The sequence below is a fragment of the Meriones unguiculatus genome, chromosome 9 (assembly GCF_030254825.1).
Source record: "Meriones unguiculatus strain TT.TT164.6M chromosome 9, Bangor_MerUng_6.1, whole genome shotgun sequence".
Taxonomy (NCBI): domain Eukaryota; kingdom Metazoa; phylum Chordata; class Mammalia; order Rodentia; family Muridae; genus Meriones; species Meriones unguiculatus.
This window is the reverse complement of record NC_083357.1, coordinates 50,192,421-50,204,608: the sequence shown is the minus strand read 5'-3', so window position 1 is coordinate 50,204,608 and position 12,188 is coordinate 50,192,421. Positions and strand designations below refer to the sequence as shown.

Here is a 12,188-nt window from a genome sequence, read left to right as displayed (position 1 = left end):
CGCAGGGATGCAGATGTGCGCCACCACAGCTGACCAAATTTAGTTTTGTTTTAGTCTGCTTTGTTTCGGGTGCTGGCGCTCAGGCCCTCCTGTAGAGTGGCCGAGCGTTGTGCCACTACAGTTGTATTCCCAGCCCCAAATGAGTATCCCCTTTGTTTGTTTTTCAAGACAGGGTTTCTCTGTGTAGCCCTGGCTGTCCTGGAACTTGCTCTATAAATGAGGCTGCCCTTGAACTCACAGAGATCTGCCTGCCTCTGCCTCCCAAGTGCTGGGATTAAAGTTGTGCGCTACCACCACCCAGCAAAATGAGTATTCTGAGAATGACTTTCAAAAATACCATCCAGGCCAGCTCGGGAGCTAAAGGTACTTGATGTTCAAGCCTGGCACCCTCCCTGGAGCTCGTGTAAAGATGGAAGGAGAGAACTGACTTTATAAAACTTGTCTTCTCACCTCCACATGCACAGGGTGGCATGATGTGCCCCTCCCCATACAGTGTCCATATGCAATTAAAAAAAAATGAGTGAACAGGGCTGGAGAGGTGAGTCACTGGTTAGGAGTACTGGGAGTACTTACTGCTCTTGCAAAGAACCTTTGTCCAGTTCCCGGAATCAACATGGCGCTCACACACAACTGCAGGAACTCCTGCCAGTGTCTGGTACCTACCACCCAACCCTAGCTTCAGAATATTTTGGTTTGGATTTATCTGCTGCTGATAGCCAGAATGAGTTTGACACATTGATAGAGTCCCATGTTTATCTGTTGTGTGTTTAGGTTTCCTCCAAGACACTTACAGCAAGAACTGAGGAACTAAAGTTGCGAATACCCCGGGCCTCTCTGGTTATTGTAGACAGTGGGTGTTGGAGTGAGAGATTCTGAGGGGAGCTCAGTGTCCAAAGAGACATCAGAAGAATGTGGCAGGCACACCTGCTCTGATTGTTCACAGTTTCTATTGAAATGAAAGGCTAATTAAGGACCTTTACAATATCTGGAGTTGGTTTTGTTGGCTTGCACGATATATTGTCTCATAATTGTAGAGTTTTATGGTCTATTAATGTACTACATTTCAATTGTACTATAATTCCGTTGGGTGTGTGCTTGTTTTTGTTTTCAGACAGGGTCTGGCTTTGGAGCCCAGGGTGCTCTAGAATGCACTATGTTGCTCAAACTGGCTTCAAACTCATGGCAATCCTCCTGCCTTAGCCTCCCAGGTGCTGGGATTACAGTCAGGAGAAACCATACCTGGCTTAAAAGGAGTGCCGTTCTTTAGTAGAACTTTAATACAAGGGCAATCCGAGGCACAGAGGGTGCTAATTAATTCCTTTTTGTTGTTGCTGTGCTTAAAATGCCAGAAGCAGCTTTAGGAAGAAGGTTATTTTGGTCCGTGGCTCCAGAGTGTCAGGATGGTCAGGTGTTACGTCGGTAGGGATGGCACCGCAGCCAGTGCCCCGAGCAGGTCGAGGGCTGCTCACGTTGTATCATGCCAGGAAACAGAAGGAAGCTATAGACTCTCAAATCCCACCCCTAGTGAACTGCTTCTTCCCTGTCCTGACCCACCCAAACCTCCCCAACAGCCACACCACCTGGGGGCCCAGTGTTCAAATATATGAAGGAGCCTGGGGTACAGTTCTCCTCCAAGCCACATAAAGGGCATCTTTGTTCTTTTAGGTACAAAAGGAAAAGAACTTCTCCTAGACCTGATTGCCACTCTGCTGGTACTGCAGTTTCTTCACACCAAGTTGGAACAAGAAGGAATGGTTGCCAAATCGCTGATAAAGATGGATGATGCCTTCATTTCCAGGTGCTTAAAAGTCCTAATAAGAAACTTTTTAGAAATCTGGTTGGTTTTCCTCTTATATTTTGTGGGTTTGGGCCCAGCACCCACAGGCTGGTTTAGAAGTTGCTATGTCAATGATTCTGACCCTATTTTTGCAGCAGTCCTCATGCTTCTGCCTCCCAAATGCTGGGGTTACAGGCTGTGCCACTATGTCTAGCTTGTACATGCTAATCTTAAGAGAGAATTTGTTCACAGGTTACAACTTGCCCAAAAGCTCTTTAAGTAGGACGACTGACATGAGTTTTTACCTCTGACTCACTGGAGGGTGTCTCATTGCACATGCACGTGATGCTAGAGCACCGCCTTTTGAGCTCCTGGTTTGGCATTCCACAGTAGAGTATGTTGCTCATCTCTGCTTTCAGAAGAGCCACAGTATGATTGTTGGCTTGTTCCAAAGACCACAAATGGGAGCCCCATGTCCCGTGTCTAAGTAGTTAGTAAAGAAGCAAAGCTGAGACTGTACCACAGTGATAGAGCATTTGCCTGTGTGCACTGGGACCTGGACTCACTTTTGCAGTCCTGAGCCAGCCAAACACACACACACACACTCACACACCCATGCTGTAAACCAAAGCATTAACCAGGTCATGGAGGCTACATTCCTGTAATCCCACCACTGAAGATGGAAAAATTAAGATGGAAATCTTAATTTAAAGGCCAGCCTAGGCTACACAGTAGGACCCTCTCCCAAAACAAACAGCAAGGGGAAAAAACTATCACACTATTAAATAAAATCTATTAGAATATTCTGCCTGGCATAGTGATGCATGCCTTTAATTTCAGCACTCAGGAGGCAGAGGCAGGTAAATCCCTGAGTTCAAGGCCAGCCATGATTTCAAAGCAAATTTCTGACTATTGTCATATTTTTTTACACTACTTTATTTGGGTTCTTATATCTCCCTTCCTTCTCCACCCCAATCCTTTCCAACACTCCAACAGCAGGTGGGAGAGACAGGAGGTTAGTGGGGAGAGGGGGCGTTGATCTTTTTAGACTACTTCCTGATAATTAGGGCCTTAAGTTCCTTGGGACAAGTCCAATGTTCATCTCATCAGGATATCTCCAATTTCTTGTCTCTTTTCTTTTGACAAACCAGTAACAGCAGAACCATGAACCAGCAGAAGGAACAGTAGTGTGCCCTCTCTCTGCACTGTGGTCTTTTTATATCCTCTCTAAAGTCCCCCAGAATTAAACTATCTTTGGCTGGAAGAACCACACCCCTGCCAGGGCATGCACGAGGCAAGCAGTCCGCTGTGGACAACCTGAAGCAGCGCACCTGGGATTAAAACAAAAGCATGTTTACATAACATATTTTATAAAGACACGAAAATTCTCAGTACACCTGACAGCCAGACCTGCTTAATAGAGAGACTCTGTCATAGGGTTCCTTCTGCTATGAAGAGACACCATGACTCTTGTACAGGAAACTCTTTAACTGGGGCTTGCTTACAGTTTCAGAGGTTTAGTCCATTACTGTGGTGTGAAGCATGGCTGCATGCAGACAGGCATGGTGTTGGAGAAGAGCTGAGAGCTCTCCATTCAGATTGGCAGGCAGAAGAGGAGACTGTGTGCCTCACTGGGCAGACCTTGCGCATATGAGACCACAAAGCCCACCTCCGTAGTGACACACTCCCTCCAACCAAGCCTCACCTACTCTAGTAAGAGCACACCTTTGAATGGTGCCGTTCCCTGTGGCCAAGAATTGACACGCGAGTCTAGGGGGCCATTCCTATTCAAACTGTCACACTGTCTCAACAAACAAAACAAAGAATGTTCTTATTGTATTGACAAATACAATCCCATAACCAAGGGAGAAGCACATTCAAATTTAGCTTTGGTTGACTCCTGAAAAAGCTGTACACTATCTTATAGATATGAACACAGCTCCTCACCACCACAGCACACATCATGATGGCCCTTTCTCCAAAGGAAAAAAATGGAAAAGACCTAAAATCTCTAAGTTTGCCCCAGTGGAACCCTTAGGTTTCTTTTGTATTCATTTGTGTGTGTGTGTGTGTGTGTGTGTGTGTGTGTGGTTAGGAGTGTGTAACGTGCCATGGGGAGTTGGTTTTCTCCCATACTGTGGGTCCTGGGCATTCAACTCAGGTCATTAGGCTTGTTCATAAGCCCCTTTACCTGCTGAGCCATCTCACTAGCTCCATGAATTTTTTTTTTTTTTTTTTTTTTCAAGACAGGGTCTCACTTTGTAGCTCTAGCTGTCTGGAATTCACTCTGTAGACCAGACTGACCTTAAACTCACAGAGATCCACCTGTTTTTAAGGAGTCATTATCCCAAATTGGCCTTAAACTATGTAGCTGAGGATGACCTTGAACTTCTAATCTTCTTGTCTCTACCAACTTATCCATACCCCAATAGAACTTTTCTTAAGAGCTTCTTTAATAGGTAGGTGAAATGGCTCAGTACTTGCTTTGTAAGCCTGATAACCTGAGTTCGGTTCTGTGTGGTAGAAGGACAAGAACTGATTCCCAAAAGTTGTCCATACTCAAGCCATGGCCATGCATGCACTTTCATTTATATTGCATTGACCTCACTCTCTCTCACACATGTGCGCACACACACAGGCCCTGTGGCCAGCAGGGCAGAATCTGAGGGTTGAAAGGTAAAGCCTGAGTAGGGCCTTTTCAGTGATATAAACAAGACAAGCAGTAGCGGCTTCTGCCTTTATTTAATCCCAGCACTGGGGCAAGTGGATCTCTGAAATTTGAGACCAGCCTGATCTACAGAGTTCAGAGACAGCCAGGGTTACACAGAGAAACCGTTTTCAAAACAAAGCAGTAGAGTCGTGCAAACAAAGCCCTTTTCATTTTTATTATTAAAGCAAACAAAACATGAGGTAATGTTTACAGTTGGCTTAAGCATATACAAGTACAGCAGGGAATGCACCTGGTGTTATGCCTTATCATCTTTGGTCATGTAAGAAGAGCCAAGAATCTTCCTCCCGGCCTTCGCCTTTTCACAGAGAAAAGGTGGCAACACCAGGGCATCCACTTCATGTCCTTGTTTCCGGTACGTTCATTTATCAGTTTATGCACCTCTCTGTAGAAGGCAACTGTCTTAGTTAGGCTACTATTGCTGCTATAAAACACCAAGACCAAAGGTACTTGGGGAGGAATTTATTTTGCTTATACCTCCAAATCACAGGTCATCATCAGAAGTCAGGGCAGAAATTTAAGCAGGGCAGGAACCTGAAGGCAGAGGCCATGGAGGGGTTCTACCTTCCAGCTTGTTCGGCTTGCTCCATCTGCTCTCTTATCGACCCCAGGACCACCAGGCCAGGGATTAACCACCCACAATGGGCTGGGCCCTCCCCCATCAATCATTCATTTTTAAAAAAGGCCCTACAAGCTTGCCTACAACCTGATCATCTTATTATTCATCTTTATTTTATGTGCATTGGTATTTGCCTATACGTATGTCTGTGTGAAGGTGTAAGATCTTGGAATTATAGACAGCTGTGAGCTGCCAGGAACTGACCCTGGGCCCTCTGGAAGAACAGTCAATGTCTTAACCCCTGCACCAGCTCTCTAGCCCCCACCTACAGCCTGATCTTATGGAGGCATCTTAATTGAGGTTCCCTTCTCTCAGATGACTTTAGCTGGTGTCAAAGTTAATGTGAAACTATTCAGCACAGCCACCTTATGGGAAAAACATTCTGCACTCTGCCCAGTCCATAGTTCACAGCTTTCTCACAGAGGCCACCCACACACACACACACACACACACACACACACCAAATTACATTTTAAAACTTTGGTGTAAGGGCCAGGGATGTAGCTCTTTACAACTGACCCTCAGGTGTTCAAATATCTGGACGTTGAAAACCCCCAGACAGTGAATGGACGGACTTTGAAACAGGTCTCAGGGACAGCACAACAGGAAACAAAGAGGCAAGAAAAAGCTGCAGCTCCCCTGAGGGAGCAAGTGGGGACTGCGTACACAGTGGGAGCTGGGGCATGAGGCAGGTAAGAAGTGTAGACATGTACTGAGTGAGTTCAAAACAGCTGAGGAGAACTTTATTCAGATTTCAAGAGCTGCTTTTATTAAAATCCTCGTTTTTGACAGAATTGTTTCATCCAATACATTGTTATAGATTTGGAACCACCTTGCCTTTTCACATAGTCTGAACCAATGGAAACTTTTTTTTTTTTTTTAATCTAGGAATATTCCATGGGCTTTTGAGAACATAAAGAAAGCAAGTGAATGGGCCAGAAGAACGGAAGGGCAATATCCATCTATCTGCCAACGGCTTGAGCTGGGTAAAGACTGGGAGTCGGCCACAAAGCAACTACTGGGAATCCAGCCCCAAGCCAACACTTCTCTTCACAGAATTCTACACTCCAATCAAGGCTGACTCCACTGAAATTGCTTTTTTTTTCTAAACCCTTCTTAATTTCTTTTGTTGGTGGTGGTGCTTGGTTTTTTTCAAGACAAGGTTTCTCTGTGTAGCATGGCTGTCCTGGAACTCAGAGATCCACCTCCCAAGTGGATCAGGGGCGTGCACCACAGCCCCACTACCTCTCTCACGTATCTATGTAGAAAATAATCAAATAGTAAAAGGTACCAACAAAGACATGTAATTAATTTGGGTTTTTTTTGTTTGTTTGTTTTAGCATAGCTATCAGCACCTTTAAAAATAAATAGAAGCAGGACTGATTAATCACTTAGTAACAAAAGCTGTAAAAATAGTGATGCTAGAGACTGTTTCAGTGTCTGGGAGGTGTTCTTCCCCCAGAGGCCCAGCAGAGGCTGGGAGACTGAGCAGGCCAGGAAGGACTTGATCTGGCCAGTGGCTGTGTTCGGGGCCACTGCTGTGTTCCGGGCCCCTGCTGTGTCTGGGGCCCTGGTCCCTAGACGGCGTGACGCGGTGCACAAGCCTCCTCTAGGGCTCTTCTGTCTGCGGGCGCACCTGTGGACGAGTTACTCTTCTAATTAACACAGGGAGTTACTAAGGCAGTTTTCTTTACCCTGATAGTTCACCAGGGACTGACATACCGAGACGGAGTTATTTTTAAGCTGTAAACACTGTGCTGAGCAGATTCTGAACTACTCTAATCCTAGCACCTTTAAACCCACATAAAAACCAATCACTTGCCAATCTGATGACTCCCGGGGTGGCTTCTGCCCCATCAGTCTATTCATACAGCCAAGTGTTCAGCTATCCTCCCAGCATTCCTCCGTGTCTCCTGGCGAAAATGCCTTCCTCTCGGAGTCCCCAGAGTTCCTGTCTCCCTGCTAGGAAGTCCCGCCTTCCACTTCCTGTCCTGCCCAGCTGGTTGGCCAATCCGCTCTTTTTGACAACTGCTACATCCACACAAGACATACCACTTGCTAACTGGTGTTGCAAGCCTTTTTTCCACGTATCGCGTTTTGTTGTCACATTCTAAAACTCAACAAACGAAAGGTCAACTGAGTTTTTTGCTATTTCACCTTCTGGACATTTTCTAGGTTTTGAATTTTACATTTAGGATTATCCACACTGAGTTACCTTTTTTATTGTTACACTTGGTTTGACTATGAAAGGGCCTTCGTAGGCTCATACAACAGTTTGGTTGTCAACAGATAAGCCTTCAGGAAGTGATTGTCTTTCTGGGGCTCCGACTAAGTCACTAGAGCAATCTCTTGATGACTTTCTCTTGTGATGCTCCTGTTGGAAAATGTCGGGAAGCAGCAGGTGGGGCTTGGTCGATGGAGGTGTACCTTTGAAGGCTCTCACTCTTGCTTTTACTCTCTGCTTCCTGTCTGTCATGAGGTAAAGCTGCTTTCCTCTGCCACCTTCTGCCATGTTTTGTCTCACTACTGACCTAGAATCAGCAGAGCCAGCTGACCATGACCTGAAATATATTTGGCTTTCCTACCTCACACAGAGTAAAGAGGGAAGAATTTCCCAAGGCATAGTGTTTCCGAGCTTTGACTTTGGAAATATTTTACATTGTAATGAACAGATTTCTTAATCAAATACAAAGTAAACCATGGCTTAAATTGGAAAACCAGACGGAACAAATCCCTATGAAGTTGATGGCTGAACCACACCACATAGGAATCATTTAAAGTAGCTTGAAACGTATCTGTCTCTAGTTGGAAAGGACCTAAAAGAAATTACAAAGGAGAAGTTGCTATTAACTAATTGAAATTTTCTTAAACAATGGGCCAAAATTAAAACCTTTTTTTAAAAAATATTTATTATGTGTATATGAGTGTTTCTGTCTTCACAAGAAGAGGGATTACAGATGGTTGTGAGACGCCATGTGGTTCTTAGGAAGAGCAGCCATTGCTCCAGTCCTTTTTGTTGCTGGTTTTGGTTTTCTGTGTGGCCTTAGCGGTCCTGAAACTCACTTTGTAGTCCACCTTCCTTTGTTTCCTGAGTGCTGGGATTAAAGGTATGTGCCATCACTGGCCGGCCCAACCTTTAAAAAAAAAAAAGTTTCTCTACGGTATTTGTCAGTAGAAGAACTACTTCAGGCCATTCCTGTAGCCCTTTAAAAATAAATTGTCTTGTGGGTATTCAGACTTCTTGTTTTCTTCAATATTCATCTAGAACCCAGGACTTCCTCATTTATGCAGGTCAGGATTTCTGTTCACGCGGCAACTCTTGCCTTTTTTTTTTTGGGGGGGGCTTCCAAAACAGGGTTTCTCTGTGTGGCCTTGGGGTTAAAGGCATGCGCCACTGCATCTGGTTTATGGTCTCTTTTTTTCAGTGATTTCTATTGGACCAGCCTGCCATGGCAGAATGGGACTCCAGTTTCGTCGGAATCTAAAAGGAACAAACCACCACAATTATGCAGAGGAAAACTGACTTGCAGCAAAGAAGGAAGTGAGAAACACCTTCAAAGTCAGGAGGCCAAAAGCGAGTCGAGCTGTTATTTAGATATATATTCAGGAATATTCAGGAATGTAGAGAGAAAAAATTAGTAGAGTCGTATTTTAGGATTAGGCAAAGGTTACATGGCGGGTTCACAGATCACGCCACGACACTGGTTGCACGTGGGAGGTTTATTAAGGGAAGGGGGATGGGTCACAAACACTATATCTGGGCAGGGCAGGAGAGAAAGAGAGAGAGGAGGAGCTTCGAGTTCTCTTGTAAGGGGACCCAGAGCATGCGCAAGTGGTTCCAGGTGGTCCGCAGGTGGCTTCACAGATGCCTGATATCCAGTTTGTCAGGTCCCTTGGGGCTGGCCGTAGAGATGCCTGCTTACAGATCCCAACATCTACGGTAGACATTAGAACGAAGTAGTTATTTTTAGAAGTACTCAGACACTGAAGAAATCGTTGTAGAAAACAGTGATTGTTTTCTGTGATTTATAGAGTTGTTTTTCTGAGGAAGCTTTACATCCTTTGCCTGACTTTAGTCACAAGTCCATCCTGACAAACCTGGAACGTCTTGCTTTATTGAGTAGGGTAAACAGTGCACAATAAAGACTGAAATTGCAAGAGTGAGGTGCTCCTCCAAGAAACTCGTAGCTCGGATCTGGGTTTTGGTATGAGGAACTTATTTTACTCTAAAGACAACTTTGTGTATAAATAGCCTTCTGCACGGCTGTTTGAGGTTCGGTGCATCAGAGGCTGGACCTCTGTGCTGCCTGCATATTTCATCCCGGAGTGACTTTTTTCATTTTTTTTTTAATCCAGCATATGTCAGATACCAACACAGGAGGATGAGCCATCAGCACTTAAATGCAATAGGTACATGCTGTGGAAGTGAGGCTTGGGCTCTTCCCTGGCTCAATATTTGGATATGGAAGAATAGAAGCTTTGTAAAGGCCAGTAAGGCTCACTGAGTAAAGACACTTACCATGAAAGCCTGGAGACTTGAGTTCATCTCCAGGAATGAAGGAAGTGACTCCACAAAATTGTCTTTGGCCTCACACATACAGTGGACATACCCACAATAATATTAAATAATAATAATGAAATTCATCTGTAGTGCTCGTACTTATTTCATTAGGGTGTTTTCAAGACAAAGTGTAGCCCTGGCTGTCCTGGAACTCACTCTGTAGACCAGGCTGGCCTTGAACTCTCAGAGATCTGCCTGCCTCTGCCTCACCAGATGCTGGGATTACAGGCCCCACTAAGCCCAGGTTCTTGGAATAATTAAAACAGGGACAGGAGACTGACAGTCTGGTCACCCAGGCAGGTGTGAGATTAACACAGCAAGGATCTTTTCAGGATTATTTCTGAGTGTATACACCAGTGTGGTTATTGTCAAATCGTTACACAGGGTTATCTTGCCCACCAGGCAGAATTGCTTGTACTGACAAGAGATTTAAAGGCAGGCTAGGACTTAATGATAGTTGTGACTTGGGGCTCAGCCATTGAGCTGCCCTTCAGAAGCATTTTTTTTGTTTTGTTTTAATAATGGGATAGACTTAATAGCCAGTTTTAAGTTAGGGTTGTCTCCTTTTGTTGTAGGAATGGAATCTAATTGGAGGTCCATCTTAGTGCACAAATATTAGCAGAAACTTTCTCAGCAACTCAAAACTTCACATTCTTAATTTTGGCACAAAATTTTCTTTCCTAGAGTGTCTAAAAAAATCTGGTTATACTACTTATCTTTCAGTCATATGGAAGGCAAGTTTATTAGTAAATTCTTTATAGCATTAATATAATTCAAGTTTCTCTTGCATCAGTCCCACACCTGCCTCTGATACTTTTAATTCAGAAAAAGCAAGAGGACGTATATGGTTTTGGCTGGCTTATCAGGTGTAAATGATACAGTTAATTAAATATAGCCCATACTGAAAGAATCAGACTAACTTTGTAACCTATGTTTCTTTTAATTGCCTTATAACTTATATTTGCAAGTTTTAGGCCCATGTTAATTAAAGCCTCTTAGTGCTTCTCCAGAGAACCGAGGAATGTAAAAGTTCCTGACATTAGCCATCTGTGAGGGCAGAGATAAGGAAGAGAACAAGCAGAGATCTCTACTAAATGGAGAAAAAATCACAGGCTGGCGCTGGTGAGATGGGCTTTGTTTGGAACCTGGGCCAAATGGCCCCAATCCTTCTCCTGACCTTTGATCCAAAGCCTGTAACCCCCACTCCTCAGAACAGACATGGGATGAGTTAATCACCCCCCCCACACACACATTTAACTGTGGATGGCAGGAAATTCCAAACTGACTTGAAGATCAGATATTTACGACAGGGCTGACTGGACCTAAGGGTGACCAGAACTAACCAATTATTTTAAAAGTTAGACACTTCATCCAATCCTAGATCCAAGAAGTAAACCCCAGGAGATTCCTGCCTTGTGTCTTTTAAAAACCTAAGCTCTTTGTCTCCCGGTGCCACTCCTAGCTGATCAGCAGGGGTGACCCCATTGCAATGGTTAAGAAGAGTGAGTCTCTTGCGTTTTTGCATCGATGGATGATTAGTTTCCTAAGTTCTCTTCATACCTTCTTATATTTGGCTCTTGCTGGGCCTAACAATACAACGCCAAGCCAGACAACCTGAACTCTATCTTCGGAAGGAGAGAACCAATGCTGACTCTGGTACTGGAACCAAGCCTCCAACCTTCACCTGCCAAGCAAATGCTCTATCATTGAATTGCATTGAAAGCCCAACAAAAGGTTTAAGTCTGATAAATCATTTATTTGACACAATGTCTTGCTGTGTGGCTTGACCTTGAATTTTTAAAAATCCTTCAGTTTCAGCCTCTTCAGTGCCGGAATTACAGGCACTGTTATTGGATAGGCCGTCTTCTAGTGTGTGTGCTTCTAGTGTGTGTGCATTCTCGTGCTGCAGCATGCATGTGGAAGACAGAAGGCAACTTGGGGGAAATTCTCTTGCTCACTATGTGGGTCTCTATGGAAATCATACTTGGCGACCAGTGAGTGCTTCAATCTGCTGAGCATCTCCCGGGCCCCATTCTTTATCTTCAAACGCTACTCATTAAAATGAAACATCACTATAGGCTATATTTAGTTGATTCAATCACTGACACCCTATTAAGCCAGCCAAATCCGTACGAAAGAACTCCTGGGCAGGCACTCCGCCCAGGCGGATTGGGCCCTTTCCCAGGAGCCTCAGTGAAGCCTCAAGGTCTCCTCCTTCGGAAGCCAGGGCTCGGGCTAGCCAAGCAGCAAGTCTGCTCTGGAGGCGGGACTCCCGGGCATCCTGAAGGTTACGCGCTAGGACCGCCCCTCGCATTCTCCCCCCACCCCCCCGGAACCCCTTCTACTTTCCCCGAGGCATCGTTCTTCCTTAGGGGGCCCTTCGACCCGCCCATCCACTTCCTGTGGCCTCCGCAGGGCCTGGCGCGCGCCTTGGCCTGATTGGTTGGTACGTGTGCCAATCCGGGGCTCGACGCCCACGATTGGCTGGCTTTCCTCACCGAGG

At 45.0% G+C, this 12,188-nt stretch overlaps 1 protein-coding gene and 1 long non-coding RNA gene across 9 annotated transcripts in view; both read left to right on the top strand.

Annotated features, from left to right (window-relative positions):
* Positions 1-6,435, top strand: part of Parp4 (poly(ADP-ribose) polymerase family member 4) — a 94,615-nt gene extending 88,180 nt beyond the window's left edge. For 7 of the 8 annotated variants that reach the window (XM_060391134.1, XM_060391140.1, XM_060391136.1 and 4 more), the window contains 2 exons: positions 1,666-1,798; positions 6,013-6,435. In XM_060391134.1, the coding sequence (XP_060247117.1) occupies positions 1,666-1,798; positions 6,013-6,205 (326 nt within the window). In that variant the 3' untranslated portion in view covers positions 6,206-6,435. Of the gene's footprint in view, positions 1-1,665; positions 1,799-6,012 lie in introns of those variants that run through there. The other variant, XR_009594185.1, reaches the window with a different exon arrangement.
* A 2,111-nt stretch (positions 6,436-8,546) lies between these two features.
* On the top strand, positions 8,547-9,768 carry LOC132656436 (uncharacterized). Its single transcript, XR_009594187.1, has 2 exons — positions 8,547-8,665; positions 9,481-9,768. It is a non-coding gene; the product is annotated as an uncharacterized LOC132656436 (long non-coding RNA).
* Positions 9,769-12,188: the final 2,420 nt, after the last annotated feature.